Source organism: Podarcis melisellensis, assembly GCF_964234715.1.
Source record: "Podarcis melisellensis genome assembly, chromosome: 8".
Taxonomy (NCBI): domain Eukaryota; kingdom Metazoa; phylum Chordata; class Lepidosauria; order Squamata; family Lacertidae; genus Podarcis; species Podarcis melisellensis.
This window is the reverse complement of record NC_138540.1, coordinates 24,624,115-24,640,054: the sequence shown is the minus strand read 5'-3', so window position 1 is coordinate 24,640,054 and position 15,940 is coordinate 24,624,115. Positions and strand designations below refer to the sequence as shown.

The 15,940-nt window shown below is 49.3% G+C and overlaps 1 protein-coding gene across 1 annotated transcript in view; it reads left to right on the top strand.

Moving 5' to 3' along the window:
* The window catches only part of WNT4 (Wnt family member 4), a 53,109-nt gene extending 37,513 nt beyond the window's left edge, over nt 1-15,596 (top strand). The window contains exons 2-5 of the mRNA XM_081923798.1: nt 3,168-3,403; nt 10,461-10,592; nt 12,022-12,164; nt 14,523-15,596. Coding sequence (XP_081779924.1) covers nt 3,168-3,403; nt 10,461-10,592; nt 12,022-12,164; nt 14,523-14,990 — 979 coding nt within the window. The 3' untranslated portion in view covers nt 14,991-15,596. The remainder of the gene's footprint in view (nt 1-3,167; nt 3,404-10,460; nt 10,593-12,021; nt 12,165-14,522) is intronic.
* Nucleotides 15,597-15,940: the final 344 nt, after the last annotated feature.

The following is a 15,940-nucleotide window of genomic DNA, read 5'->3' as shown; positions in this document are numbered from 1 at the left end:
AGTACCTCGAAACAGCTACCCAGGGGGGGAAGGCAAGGGTGGCCTAATCAGCAAAAGGTCATCCTAGCATCAGCGAGATAAGGGTTCAAGTGCTTGCCCATCCAAGGTGACGCTGGACCAGTCATACATTCAGGGCTTCGCTTTACCTCTCAGAATTGTTGCGAGGGCGAAATGGGAGGAACTGTGTGTGTCAGCTTGAGCTTTTTCAGTGGCGTGTGGGGGAACGGCAGAATGAAAATGCAATAAAACGATTTGCAACTTTTTATTTGTCAAAAAGAAATTGTCATGGTTTCACAGCGATCCACTTCCTTGGTGGGTGGTTATCGTAATCTTTGCTTTTAGAACTTCTCTTTCGTTCTTGTGACAGTAATGGTTTAAGAGTGGGGAGCTGATGAAATCTTTTTGGGGTGACTGGTCAGGTGCCCATCCCCATGGAGAACTCTTTGCAGAGCCGGCCCTGCTGTTAGGCAAATCCGAGCACTGGGTGTTGGCAGGGGGGTGGACAGGCAATAGCATCTTGGTGTCTGAAGTCAGAGGTGTGTGGCCTTTATTCCCGAAGTTAGCCTGCTGGCCTGCGTACAGTAGAGAACAGTGGCATAGCGTGGGGGTGTAGGGGGGCCGGCCGCACCGGGCGCAACATCTGGGGGTTAGGGTTAGGCAAATCCAAGGGTTAGGGGGCGCAAATTATTTGCCTTGCCCCGGGTGCTGACAACCCATGCTACGCCACTGGTAGAGAAGGCTGTCTCACTGCAAGTCCTGGGGGCAGCATTTAGCTGCCGGTTGAGTCAACTTCTATACAGTGGTACCTTGGTTCTCAAACTTAATCCATTCCAGAAGTCCGTTCCAAAACCAAAGTGTTCCAAAACCAAGGAGCGCTTTCCCATAGAAAGTAATGCAAAACAGATTTATCCGTTCCAGACTTTTAAAAACAACCCCGAAAACAGCAATTTAACATCAATTTTACTATCTAACAAAACCATTGATCCATAACATGAAAGCAGTAATAATCAATGTTCTGTACTATAAAATAAATAAGACAGTATTGTAGATGATAAAAATTAAAATAATTTTTTTTCTTACCTGCGCTGATGATAGTCATTGTTTGGATGGGGGGCTTTTATCCATTTCCGCAGTCACACAGTCAATCAATCAGTAGCTCAACTGGGTTCCACACAGTCACAAAAACAAATTAACCGAAAAAGCCTCGAAACCAAAAAATGCAAAATAAATAGCAAAAGTGCAAAACTTAATCCGTTCTGGAAGTCCATTTGACTTTTGAAATGTTTGAAAACCAAGGCGCTCCGGAAACAATAGCCGACAGCCGCATCGGACATTCGGCTTCCGAGAAACATTTGAAAACTGGAACGATTACTCCGAGTTTTCAGCATTTGGGAACCAAGGCATTTGAGAACCAAGGTACCACTGTGCATATATTTGCAGTGCGGAAAGTCTGTTTCTCAGCAGCAGGGCCCCGCTTTGCAAGCAGAAGAGCCCCAGGTTCAAACCCCAGCATCTCTAGCTGGGCTGGGTGAGACCCCTGCCCAAAACCTTGGAGTGCCACTGCCAGTCAGTGTAGGCATTACTGGACTAGATGGACTATCAGGATGACTCCATCTAAGGCAGCTTCCTATGTTCCTTCACGCTAAGCAGCAAAGTGTGAGCTGGCTGCACGGCTGCACACACCCCATATATTTCAAGCACACTTGGAGCGCATCTGTCAGGGGCTCTGACAGCATCATTTTCCCCAAAGAATCCTGGGAACTGTAGTTTGATCAGAGTGCTGGGGGTTGTAGCTCTGTGTGGGTTAAACTACAGTTCCCAGGATTCTTTAGGCAACGTGATGTATGTGACTCGCTTTTATTTTAACCTTTTCAAAGCTGGTGGAGGCAGCTTCTTTTCACTAAGCGTTTGGAGACAGGGTCAGAGATGGAGTAGCCACGGCTGCTGTTTCGTTTTTGTGGATTTTTCTTTTCTTTTCGTGGGTATTTCCAACGTATTTTACTAGAGTTTTGAATGATCTTATGTGGCTAGCTACCATGGGGAGCTCTTTGAGCAAAATATGGGTTGTATATTAAAGAGAATGAAGTTGTATGGACAAGAGTTGGGGGCCAAAGCAGACGTGACGTTATGGCACCTTTGCATTTAATGTGCAAGTTTTGGACGGGGAATGCAAAAGAGCATCAGATGAGGCAGGGGCTATACTGATAAGTATCAGAATCACAACAGATATGGAAGGGGGAAAGGGAGGGGTTCTCCCCACAAAGCAAGCAAGATAAGGGATTTTCATCACGATTGCAGCCAGGTTATTTACCCCTCCTGTCTGTTGCAATTCTGATCATTATTGCTATAACTCCCTTTGGCAGGATGGGGTACCTCCTTCCCATGGGCCCATCTTGGAAATCCCTGAGGCCACTTGTCAGAAACCACAAACCTCGCCTGCCCATCAGTTGACTTGGTTTGTGATGCCATCTGATGGGCAGGAGGGCAAGGTTAAACCCTGCATTGGATGTGTGCACCTTTTCCCCTTAGGGAACAGATGGGGCACGCAGCCAACACATCAGGATTTAACCCCTTTTTTGCTCAACACCTGATGGGCGAGGGTTTGAATCCTGCTCAGTTTTGCAAGATTCCATGCAAAAATAAAAACCAAAAATAAATTGAGGACTTCAGAGCACCTTGCACCTGATGTCATTTGGGACATCAGTTGATTGACAGCTGAGCAGTCATACCCACTTGTCAAATTTGGCCTCTGGAGGCCGATCCTGATATGCTCCTGGCCCGTGGAGCTGAAAAGGTTCTCTGTCCCCGCTTCAGAGTATATATATCCCACTCCTCCATGAAGATTACTGGGGGTTGTTCTAGATGACCCCTGGGGTGCCCTTCCAGTTCTGTGATTCGGTGATTCCAGGGATCGGACCTGAGACCTTCTGTAGGCAAAGCCGTTGGGCCACAGCAATGGAGGAAAGGGTTAAATGATCTTTACACCCCTGCTGCTATTTGCATTTCTTAAAACCTGCATGCTCAGTGCAAAAAAAAAAAATGCAATGAACCTGCAGTTTGGTCCTTGGCTACTGGGTTTGCTGTTAGGTGGCTGGTATCCACTGCTCACTTCATTGTTGTCCTTGTTCCTCCTCTCTTCTCTCCCCACCCCCATATCGTCCTAGCAGATATTTGGCAAAGCTGTCTTCTGTGGGAAGTATCTCTGAGGAAGAGACCTGCGAGAAGCTGAAGGGTCTGATCCAGCGGCAGGTGCAGATGTGCAAGAGGAACTTGGAGGTCATGGACTCGGTGCGCCGGGGGGCACAGCTGGCCATTGAGGAGTGCCAGTTCCAGTTCCGCAACCGCCGTTGGAACTGCTCCATGCTGGACAGCCTGCCGGTCTTTGGGAAAGTGGTGACACAAGGTGAGGTTTCCCCCCTTTGGTTGCATTGGGCCACATGCAGAAGGTTCCCTGGGTAGTGGGAGGGACATGACTCAGTGACAGAGCCTCCCCCTTTGCATGCAGAAAGTTCTGTGTTCAGTCCCCAGGCTGGGAGATACCCCTGTTCAACAACCCTGGAGAGTTGTCGCAAGTTGGTGAGCTAGATCGGCCCGATGGTCTGCCTTTAAGCAAGCTTTTCTCAGAATCATGAGGACCGGCATCTTGGCTTTTTATTAACAGAAGGACCATGGCACAGTTGTAAAAGCACCTGCTTTCCTTGCAATGGCTCCCAGGCTCAATCCTTGTTGTCTCCAGGTAGAGCTGGAAATGTCCCCTGCCAGAAACCTTGGAGAGTGGCAGTCGGTCAGTGTGGAAAATACGAAATAGCTGGACCAATGGTAGGCCTGGGTGATACATCAATATATCGCCCAGGACCAGTATGAGGAGCAGACCAAGAAGTCAGTTTCACTCAGCAGTACAGTGGTACCTCGGGTTAAGTACTTACTTTGTTCCAGAGGTCTGTTCTTAACCTGAAACTGTTCTTAACCTGAAGCACCACTTTAGCTAATGGGGCCTCCTGCTGCTGCTGCGCCGTCTGAGCATGATTTCTGTTCTCATCCTAAAGCAAAGTTCTTAACCCGAGGTACTATTTCTGAGTTAGTGCAGTCTGTAACCTGAAGCGTATGTAACCCGAGGTACCACTGTATATCGCTGGGGAATTTGCCACCTCTCCCGATTCCCTGTGCGAACAGTGTCTGCGAGAGTTCCTTCCTCCAGCAGCGCTGCTAGCAGAGGGACTCAGATGCAGCGGCAGTTTCAGCAGCAGACTCTGCCCTCATACGACAGAGAGGGAGAAGCAAGCTGTATCGGGGAGGTGCTGATACAGCTTGTTCCTCCCTCTGTATCTTTAAACTGCTCAGCTGAGGAGTGTGCAGCTGCCCTTGCCTCAGTCGAGTAGTTAAAGGAGCCCCCAGCCCAGTGCTGGCTCCCACAAGCTGGCAGCAGGGTGGGGGCTCTGTGAAACTGCTAAGCTAGGGAGAGTGTGGTTGCTGCACCTCGCATGAGCAGTTAAAGGAGCCCTGATGTTCTTGCCATTCACACATAAGCAAGGACAGCTCTGGGGCTGTCTCAGCTGGGGGACGGGGCCTTCCCACCCTCCAGCTGAGCAGTGCGAGCAAACTGCATTATCCCAGCCTGCAAGCCTGGGTAAAACTGCCTTGAGGTGAGAACTAGGGCAGTTTCATCCGGTGTCTCTAAGGCAGAGGCCCATGTATCTTGTTTTTTCAGCATCGCGGTATATCTATGATGTTTGGCTGGTGATGCACCGCAATGTTGAAAAGCTGATATCACCCAGCTCTAAGCAATGGTCTGACTCAGGCAACAGCTATCCTATTTTAAAGAAGCAGGTTGATTAGGAGAGATGCAGGTATCTGGGGCATAGGAAGATTGGGGGGGAAGTTTATATGTATTAGGGGGGGAGGCATACTTCTATAAAGGCTTTCGGGCCAAACACCGCGCTCCCCACCCTGGCCTTCAAGGTGGTGATACACAGTTAAAATCATTTTTAAAAATAAATAAATAATGCAATTCAATGCGTAGGATACGTAACTGACCAACCAGCCCAGCATTATGCATTACAAAGGTTTGTTTTTTAAAAAATTTATTTAATCATTTTTTCAGTCCAAACAGCAACCACAAAAAACACATACAACAAAAACCACAATAACACTAGTAACACAATTTAACAATTCAGATTTGAGTACTGATATACCTATAACTACACCTTTTTGACAATATTTGACAATATTTCCCCACTTCTCCTCCCCCTACTTCCCACCACTTTCTGCCTTATCGCTTAGGTATTCCTTCCAGATTTCTTCATATTTATCCATTCTTAATTTGCGTCGATATGCAATTCGTTCGTATGTAACTAGTCTGTTCATATTGTCAATCCATGTGCTCAATGGGATCTTTTTGCGGCTCTCCCAATTCATCAAAACAAGTTTCTTTGCTTCTAATATGGCACGGTACATCCATTTATTTATTTTTTACCCCTTGTAATCTCCCACGTTTTCGGTATATAATTTAGAATTAAATTCAAATCCCCTAAATAACAATTTCTTTTTATTACTCTTGCTATATATATCCTCACCTCGCACCAAAATGATCTTATCATTGGGCAGTTAATCATGATATGTACTAAGTTTGCATTTTTACTTCCACATTTCCAGCAGTTGTCTGCATTTGTTATTTCCTTCTGGCAAAGTTTTGCTGGAGTCCTATGCATTACAAAGTTGAAGATAGGCAGGATTAATATCCAAGCATCTCCGGCCATTGTCCCTCTTGAATGAGGCTGGTGGGAATTGGAGTCCAGCAACACATGCGGGGCCACAAGATAGCGCTCCACCCCAACCCCGCTCAGGAGTCTCATAGTTCAGGTGCGCTAGATACAGCAGCCAAGCAGGGTCCTCTGGGAAAGGGGCTCACAAGTGGGGCATGAAGGCAGCAGACTCCTCCGGTTGCTTGTTTGCAGCACTCTGGATTCCAAGGTAGACTGCACCTGAATTTGGAGGTTCTATTTCACCAGCACAGCTGATAGCTACCAAATCAGACCATTCATCCTCCCATGAATTTGTGCAAGGGTTCAAAGGTCCAGGATTAAGGTCTGGGATTGGTTTGGGGGCATCCTTCAGGTACTCAGTTATATACACATACCACACACACACACACAAAACAACAACCCAGAGGTCTCTGCCCTTCTCTGTGAACTGCCCCCCACCTTACAGCTACCCACCCACACTCGGGTTGCCATCCTCGCCACCACTGCAGCTCCTTATTTACCGTATTTTTCGCCCTATAGGACGCACTTTTCCCCCTCCAAAAATGAAGGGGAAATGTGTGTGCGTCCTATGGGGCGAATGCAGGCTTTCGCTGAAGCCTAGAGAGCGAGAGGGGTTGGTGCGCACCGACCCCTCTCGCTCTCCAGGCTTCAGGAAGCTATCCGCAAGCCTTGGGAGACCGCGGGAGTTCCCACTGGGCTCCCAAGGCTTGCGGACAGCAGCCTGCAGCCTGAAACCCAGGGAGCATAGCAGAGCACGCCCTGGGCTTCGGGCAGATATCCGCAAGCCTGAGGAGACCGGCGGGAAATCGCTCCGGTCTCCCTAGGCTTGCGGATAGCAGCCTGTTCTGGGGGCTGGGGTCGGGGGAAGCTTGGGCTTCCCCTGCCCCAGCCCCGCACCTGGGGGGGAAATAAAAAAAATCTTTATTTCCCCCAAAAAAACCCTAGGTGCTCCCTATGGGGCGAAAAATATGGTAACTTTCCTCTGGCCGTCTTCAGAACAGGGCTGCAGATTTGTGCTTGCAAAGGTTTCGCCCTGGAAATGCCAGAAATACCAGTGAGTGAAGTCGTCTCCCTCTCGGGCAGCCACAGAGCGAAACCCACGGACGCTAGGCCTGCTATTAACCTCGATTAACTCGGAGGTCGCTCGGTTGCTTTGAGTCTCTGGTGCCTGAGCCGTCCTGACCGCCGGGATGTTTTATTTCTCTGCGCCCACCCGCCTTCTCAAACACCCCTCTCTCCTGTTGAGGCTCTGCGATTGGTGTGTGTGTGTGTGTGTGTTAAAGGGCATTTGTGTCCTTCCTTGCTGGCTGTTTGGGGCTGTGAGAATGGAGCAAAGGCCTCTCGGTGGAGCCTGTGCCAGGATCTTCCAAGACAGAAGGGTCTGTTCCAGTCTAACCACCCCTTGGCAGGGACGGAGTGTTGCAAGACATAATTGAGAACTGCTAAACCAATATTCCTCTTTCGTTAACTCCACCCGCATGCACCTACCCACATGAGGGTGACTGGGGGGGGGGGGAGGTAGAAGGAAGAACACACACAGCCACCAACATAGCTTCACCTCTTCGTCTTCTTCTTTTCCTCCACCCCCCGCTTTTGCAAAGTTGCAGAGAGAAAGCAATAAGAGGAGTTCTCAGCCTGGCTTGGTAGATGTTCCCAGCCTGGGAACAGAGCAGAAAGAGTATTAGAGAGGAGTTTGGACTCTACTGAGAGGAGCTTTGGACAGGGGTGTGTGTGTGTGTGTTTAATTTTCCTTGCTAGGCTTTAATTGGAACCGCACGGGTTCAAATACTGACGCAGCAAGTAAGCATACAGGCTGGGTCTGGAACCATGGTAGAGAAGGAAAGGTTTAAGACACAGGTAGGCAAACTAAGGCCCAGGGACCAGATGCAGCCCATTCGCCTTCTCAATCCAGCCCGTGGACGGTCCAGGAATCAGCGTGTTTTTACAGTGGTACCTCGGGTTAAGTACTTAATTTGTTCCGGAGGTCTGTTCTTAACCTGAAACTGTTAACCTGAAGACCACTTTTGCCAATGGGGCCTCCTGCTGTCGCTGTGCTGCCGGAGCATGATTTCTGTTCTCACCCTGAAGCAAAGTTCTTAACCTGAGGTACTATTTCTGGGTTAGCGGAGTATGTAACCTGAAGGGTATGTAACCCGAGTTACCACTGTACATAAGTAGAATGTGCACTTTAAAATACATCTCTGGGTTATTTGTGGGGCATAGGAATTTGTTCATTCCCCCCCCCAAAAAAAAATTGTCTAGCCCACCACAAGGTCTGAGGGACAGTGGACCAGCCCCTGGCTGAAAAAGTTTGCTGGCCGCTGGTTTAAGAGTTAGCAATTAACAGAGTTAGGAACTGTCAGAACACTGGTTTCCCAAAGCGGTCGGCATTGCCCACCCCCACCCCGTGTCGATGGGACTGTGCCGGGAGTGAAAGCAGACCTAAGGTTCGAAAAGGGGCTGGCATGAAAAAGCAGCTCACAAGGTATTGATGTTGACATCCATCTGTCTTGAAAGAAGAAGAGTTTAGATTTGATATCCCGCTTTATCACTACCCGAAGGAGTCTCAAAGCGGCTAACATTCTCCTTTCCCTTCCTCCCCCACAACAAACACTCTGTGAGGTGAGTGAGGCTCAGAGACTTCAAAGAAGTGTGACTAGCCCAAGGTCACCCAGCAGCTGCATGTGGAGGAGCGGGGAAGCGAACCCGGTTCACCAGATTACGAGACTACCTCTCTTAACCACTACACCACACTGACTTGTGGTGTAGAGACAATGGAGTGTGCCTCTTTGGGTGAAGTCAAACTGACCTCCCCAGGGTGCAAACGTGGAGGTCCTGGGCTTCCCAGACAACAAGACCCCCCTCTCGGTCTCACTAATGTGATCCCAAGGAAAGCAGTGCAATATGTTTGGCACCAGCTTGGCTGCAGGAGTTGCCGGAAGGAGGCGTACAAGGTGCCATCCAAACGTCTTAGAGAGTCCACTCCCGATTTGTGTCGGGTTTATTCCGTAGCCTTTTCTTCTCCCGAAGATATCCCACGAGGCAGCGGCGGTTCAGATCAGAGTTTCCCTTCTCCTAGATGAGCTACCTTCCCAGGCTGATGAGCCCCAGCTGCCCCTAGTTCAGAAGGGATGCTGCAATACTAATGAATGAACTAGGAGCCTCAGAAATAAAGAGTTCACTTCCTTTGCCAATGAGGAACCTCTGTATACGAATATTCCACAATACAACTGCATTTTGAGGCTGCTGCTTCGTTGCTAAATAATTTGTGTGCAGGTGCAGAGTTTCACTTTTTTTATAGTGTCGGAAGAAAGAATTCTACCACCACCATTTCTATCCTTCAAAGATATAAACGCAAAGTGATTTGATAATTAATAGAATGGTCATATACTGATATTTGTTGACTTTGTTTTATTTGCCTTCCTAATCATAGGGACGCGGGTGGCACTGTGGGTTAAACCACAGAGCCTAGGACTTGCTGATCAGAAGGTTGGCGGTTCGAATCCCCACAACGGGGTGAGCTCCCATTGCTTGGTCCCTGCTCCTGCGAAACTAGCATTTCGAAAGCACGTCAAAGTGCAAATAGTTAAATAGGTACTGCTCCGGTGGGAAGGTAAACAGTGTTTCTGTGTGCTGCTCTGGTTCACCAGAAGCGGCTTAGTCATGCTGGCCATATGACCCGGAAGCTGTACGCCGGCTCCATCGGCCAATAAAGCGAGACCCGCAATAAAGCACCGCAACCCCAGAGTCGGTCACCACTGGACCTAATGGTCAGGGGTCCCTTTACCTTTACCTTTAAGAATCTGGGGCCCATGGCAAGCCCTGTTTATCGTGTTTTTAATATTCTGTTAGCAGCCATCCAGAGTGGCTGGGAAAACCCAGCTGGATGGGCAGGGTATAAATTTGTGGTTGTTGTTGTGGTTGTTGTTGTTGTTGGTTTCTTTGTTTGTGCATTAAGGAGCCAATGAACTCAGAGGTTTGGGTAGTGTTGTCTTTTTGAGTAGACTGAAGTTCTAGTGCCTTTTAGGAGCAATTCACCTGATAATGGTCTTCCTTGCACAGAGATGCAGTCCATGGGTAAAACTGAGGTTAAGTAAATAAATAAACCTCAGTTTTACCCACGAACTGCATCTCTGTACAAGGAAGACCATTGCCCGCCATGCTTTGTTTTGTTTTCAGAAGGGGGCTGTGGATCTTTCTCCCAAAAACAGCAATGCAAAGATGAACAGCAAGCAGAGAGAGAAGCAGATAAACAAGCAGTTTTGTGCAGAACAGATTTCGCCAGCTTGCTGTCCTCAGATGTTCTGGTCTACTGCTCCTATTAGTACCACACATCTGGAGGGCACCAGGTTGGTGAAGGGCTTGTGCAGAGCAACGAGCCATTTGGCCAGATCTGTGTAACATGTAGGTTTGTCCCCTAAAACGCTGCTGAGTTCCACTCACCCAAGCACAGGTTATGCGCTAACTCGTGCCTCTTTTGGGGGTTGGGCTAGATCAGGCTTCCTCAAACTCAGCCCTCCAGATGTTTCTGGCCTACAGCTCCTATGATCCCTAGCTAGCAGGACCAGTGGTCAGGGATGATGGGAATTGTAGTCTCAAAACATCTGGAGGGCCGAGTTTGAGGAGCGGAACTAGATGATAACTTGGGTCCCTTTTCAATGCCACAATTCTATTCTTCTTCTCTGCTTTCTCCACCAGGGACGCGGGAGGCCGCCTTTGTGTATGCAATTTCCTCCGCTGGTGTTGCCTTTGCCGTGACGAGGGCATGCAGCAGCGGGGAACTCGACAAATGCGGGTGCGACCGCACGGTCCATGGGGTCAGCCCTCAGGGTAAGTACATGAGTGGGAGTTCAGGGGGTGGAGGAAGGACCACTGAAGGGCTGGGCGGTCGACAGCCCTCCAGAGCAGGGACGTCAGGACGTTTTCCGCTCTGCGCCAAGTTTGTTGCATGCAGCACTGTTTCCATTCCACCCAAAGTTGCATTGTTTGCTGTGCTGTCTGCTGTGCCCAAATAGCGTATTTTATGTAACTGCTTATGTAAATGGTGTTGCTGTTGTGCTATTCCACCCCAATCCCTGTATGTGCAAAGGAACAGCAATTACGCGCCGTTTTGCAGACTGAAAGCAACAGCAGCAGGAGATCCTGGCCATTGTTCACTCAAGTTATTTCCTTTATGGATATGCGACAAAATAAGCAAATGCTGGCAATTTCTGCCCCCATTGCCACCTCCATTGGAATTCTCCAACTTCCCTGCTCCAGATGTCACTGGACTACAACTCCCATCTGCCCTCACCACTGACTATGCTGGCTAGACCTGGTGGGAGTTGGAATTCCAGGATATCTGCAATGTGCACTACATGGGGCTACCTTTGAAGGTAACTCGGAAACTACAAGTAATCCAGAATACGGCAGCTAGGACCCTATAACACTGGTCCTAAAAGACCTGTGTTGGCTCTCAATACGTTTCCAAGCACAATTGAAAGTGTTGGTGCTGACCTTTAAAGCCCTAAACGGCCTCAGCCCAGTATACCTGAAGGAGGGTCTCCACCCCAATCGTTCAGCCCAGACATGGAGGTCCATCTCCAAGGGCCTTCTGGCTGTTCCCTCACTGTGAGGGTACAGCGAACCGAGTAGAGGCCCTTCTCGGTAGTGGTGCCCGCCATGTGGGGAACGCCTTCCTGTCAGATGTCAAGGAGATAAAAAACTATATGACTTTTTAGAAGACATCTGAAGGCAAGCCTGAATAGGGAAGTTTTTAATGTTTGATGTTTTATTGTGTTTTTGTATTTTGCTGGAAACCACCCAGAGTGGCTGGGACAACACAGTCAGGTGGGCAGCATATATATGATAAAATTATTATTGTCATCTGGAAGGCCACTGTTAGCGTAGATGAGCTTTTCTCAAACTTGGTTCCCCAGCTGTTGGTGGACTGCAACTTCCATCACCCCTAGGCATGCAAGGGGCAGTGTCACAATTCAAGGACACATTCAAGACATGCAAAAGCATCGTGGTGTGCACAAAACAGGGCCTCTATGGGGCGTCTCCTGAAGACAGGAGGTGTTGCCTGGGGGAGTCCTGAGGGCCAGATAGAGGCCTGGGGGGCCCATTTCAGTTCCCCCACCCCTGCCCTGTAGCTTCCCAGAGGAGAAAGAGGGAGGGAGTCCCTGTCTTCCAATTGGGCTGAAGCGCTGTGGAATGAGTCATGCTGTCCTCCCCACTTAAGTGCTGCCCTTTGTTTTCCTTTGCCTCCTTGCTCTAGGCTTCCAGTGGTCCGGCTGTTCCGACAACATTGCCTACGGAGTGGCCTTCTCTCAGTCCTTCGTTGACGTCAGGGAGAGGAGCAAAGGGGCTTCCTCCAGCAGGGCGCTCATGAACCTTCATAACAACGAAGCCGGGAGGAAGGTAAGAGCAGAAGGCTTGTACATCATGCTTCCTGGGGAGTGGGGCTGCCACACACGGCTTCCTGCGCTTGCTGGCTTTTGGAAGAGAACAAGTTTCTAGCCCTTAAATCTGCAGAGAGAAACTTGAACGCGTGGGGAACAGCTGGTCAACCTTTTCAAATGCCAGAGGAGGAATGAACACTCTCTGTTGCCCGCCTCTGTGCGTTTGAATCATCTCTTCTCTTTCTGGGCCCCAAAGCTTTCCAGCCAGCAATGGCTGATGGGAATTGTAGTCCAACACATAGGCAGGGCATCAGGTCGGTTAAGACTGCGTTGCCCTACCATGTCACTCATGGCAAAATGAACAATGCAATGTTTTAAAAAGCTTGCAGAACTGGCAAGAAACGAAAATAGCTGCCATGTTTTGGGGGTGTCTTCTGTCTTTCCGTGGAGAAGCATTACCAGGTGTGGACTAACTTTTACTCTCAGTACATTTGGTATATTTCATTTCTCCACCATCAATGGTTATTTTGTTTTTTAAGCAGGAACTTGGGGTGTCTGGGGGACTGGAACAGATATACACCCAATGCCTGAGCCAAAAATCCACCGATATCTGTAATCAATAAAGTTGTGGCCCTTTCTGATCCAGAACATTGTCTGCTTGAATTTATTAATCAGACACTACCGGTGTGGGGGGTATGCCACTGCAATTGGGCCTCAATAAACAAACAAGCTTCATGTTGAGCTCCCCCAGTTTCCCCCCCAGTACTTCCCCCATCCCACTCCCACTGACATATGGGTAGTGGGTGTCACCTGCCTCAAAATCCTAAAGTGTTTGCAGTTTACGAATCTCTTTACATGAAATATCTTGAATCCATTTCACACAAACACAAAATAATAATAATAAATTTTATTTATATCCCGCCCTCCCCAGCCGAAGCCGGGCTCAGGGCAGCTAACAACAATAAAATAATACAACATTCTAAAATCATTTCATTATAAAATTAATTCAAATCAAATTGATGGCAACCATCAGGCTAGAGTTCTATGAGGATTACAGGAGGAGAGAGGGGGTCAGGCTGTGCTCTGGCCAAAGGCCTGGGGGAACAGCTCTGTCTTGCAGGCCCTGCGGAAACATGTCAAGTCCTGCAGGGCCCTAGTCTCTTGTGACAGAGCGTTCCACCAGATCGGAGCCACAGCCGAAAAAGCCCTGGCTCTGGTTGAGGCCAGCCTAACCTCTCTGTGGCCTGGGACCTTCAAGATGTTTTTGTTTGAAGACTGTAAGGTCCTCCGTGGGACATACCAAGAGAGGCGGTCCCGTAGGTACGAGGGTCCTAGGCCATATAGGGCTTTAAAGGTTAAAACCAGCACCTTAAACCTGATCCTGTACTCCGCTGGGAGCCAGTGCAGCTGGTATAACACCGGGTGAATGTGATCTCGCAGCAAGGACCCCATAAGGAGTCTCGCCGCGGCATTCTGCACCCACTGCACCCATTAGCAATAAAAGCAGTTTCATATATAATTTAAAACAACAACAATTAAAGACAGTTGAGAACATAAGATGAGCCTGTTGGATCTGGCCAAAGGCCCAACTAGTCAGGCATCCTATTCTCAAAGTGGCCAACCAGGTGCCCTTGATAGAAATCCCGCAAGCAGGATCTGAGCACAACAGCACTCTGCCCAACTGCAATTCCCAGCAACTGGTATTCAGCCGATTTAATAATAATTTATATATATATATAACCCGCCCATCTGGCTGGGCTTCTCTAGCCACTCTGGGCGACTTGCAGCACATTGTGACTAGCAGCCATTGCTAGCCTTGCCCTCCATGAATTTGTCTAATCCTCTCTTGATCCAAACTGGTGGTCATCACTGCCACCTGCAGGAGCAGGTTCTGCTGTTGAACCATTCGCTGAATGAACCTGCCCTGAATCTCCCAATATTCAGCTTCCCTGGCTGGCCATGCCGCCTTGACGTAAGAAGTCACAAATGTCAGGCATGTCCTCATTGTCATCGTTTGCTGCTTTGTTGTTCGTGTCTTGTTCTATTTTGGGGGGGGGGGGGATTAAAGAACGAAAGGAAGAAAGGAACGTGTTTGTAAGTACAGTGGTACCTCTGGTTGTGAACAGGATCCGTTCCGGAGCCCCATTCGCAACATGAGCAGAATGCAACCTGCATCTGCGCATGCACAGGTCACGATTCATCACTTCTGTGCGTGTGTGTGATGTCATTTTGCGTGCATGTGCGAGCGGCGAAACCCGGAAGTAACCCTTTCTGGTACTTCCGGGTCGCTGTGGGACATATCCTGAAAGAACGTAACCTGATGCGGATGTAACAAGAGGTATGACTGTAAATGAATTTCTGCTCCTTCCCCACCCAGGCCATCCTGAACCACATGCGGGTGGAGTGCAAGTGCCACGGCGTGTCCGGCTCGTGCGAGGTGAAGACCTGCTGGAAGGCCATGCCCCCCTTCCGCAAGGTGGGCAACGTGCTGAAGGAGAAGTTTGACGGGGCCACGGAGGTCGAGCAGCGGAAGGTGGGCTCCACCAAGGTGCTAGTCCCCAAGAACTCCCAGTTCAAGCCCCACACGGACGAGGACCTGGTCTACCTGGACTCCAGCCCCGACTTCTGCGAGCACGACTTGAGGAACGGCGTCCTGGGCACCAGCGGCAGGCACTGCAACAAGACTTCCAAGGCCATCGACGGCTGCGAGCTGATGTGCTGCGGCCGAGGCTTCCACACGGACGAGGTGGAGGTGGTGGAGCGGTGCAGCTGCAAGTTCCACTGGTGTTGCTTTGTCAAGTGTAAACAGTGCCACCGCGTGGCAGAGATGCACACCTGCCGGTGACGTGGGCAGAGCAGACTCCGTGGCTAGAGCAGGGCCCAGAGACTTCTTCGGGGTTGCCCCGCTTGGGAGACGCTTCAAAGGGAAACAGATTTTTTTTTAAGGAAAAATATTTAAAAGTTCCAATAGGGATTGTCTTTTTTTATTTTTCGACGTCGTCATTGTCCTCTTTGGCCTGCTGTATTTATTGCCCAGAACCAAAAACCTTTCTTCCTGGCTTTGGGGGGGTGGCGGTGAAGGACAGGGGTTTGCTCTGCTCCATGGTGCTGAGGGGAAAAGTGTGCCCCCCACCTGCATCACCCCCAAACCCTCCTGCCTCCACCTACAGACCTAAAATGGAAAGGAAAGGTCTCGCCTGGAACAAATCGCCCTTTGCAACGATGCATGTTTGAGACTAGTGGCTGATCCTGGAAAGGGGGGGGGGGCAATTAAAAAAAGAAAGAAAATGTGGTGTAATGGAACGATTTTGGATGCAACTGCTTTTCCACCAGGAAGACATTGGGGTTGGGTTGGGGGGGGGCGTCTGAGGCAGATCATCTAAAGGGCAACGTCCCCCTTCCTTCCTGCATCTCCCCACATAATAAACGCGGGGTGCAATCTGCCAAGACATCTTCCAGGACGTGTCTCGTCAAAATGAACTCTTGCATCATTGTGGGTCACTTCTATGGGGTTTGTGCAGAATGAGGTTCGCAACCTGTGAGTCTCTCTCTCTCTCTTTGCCAAAGTAATTTCCCAAAAAATCACAAGCCCTTGTAGCAGTGTTCAAAACTCCCATTGTTCTAGGCGCATTTTGTGACAGAGAAATTCATTAGCGCAAGCAGTTTCTGAGCGCTGTACTGTGCCTAAGATTTCAGATTAAAACTGCAAAGTAGAAGGAAAGGAGGACCTTTTCCTGCCTCCCCACTTCCAGCTACTTTCTGAAGACTGGAGAAGAGACCCTCTAAAGAATATTA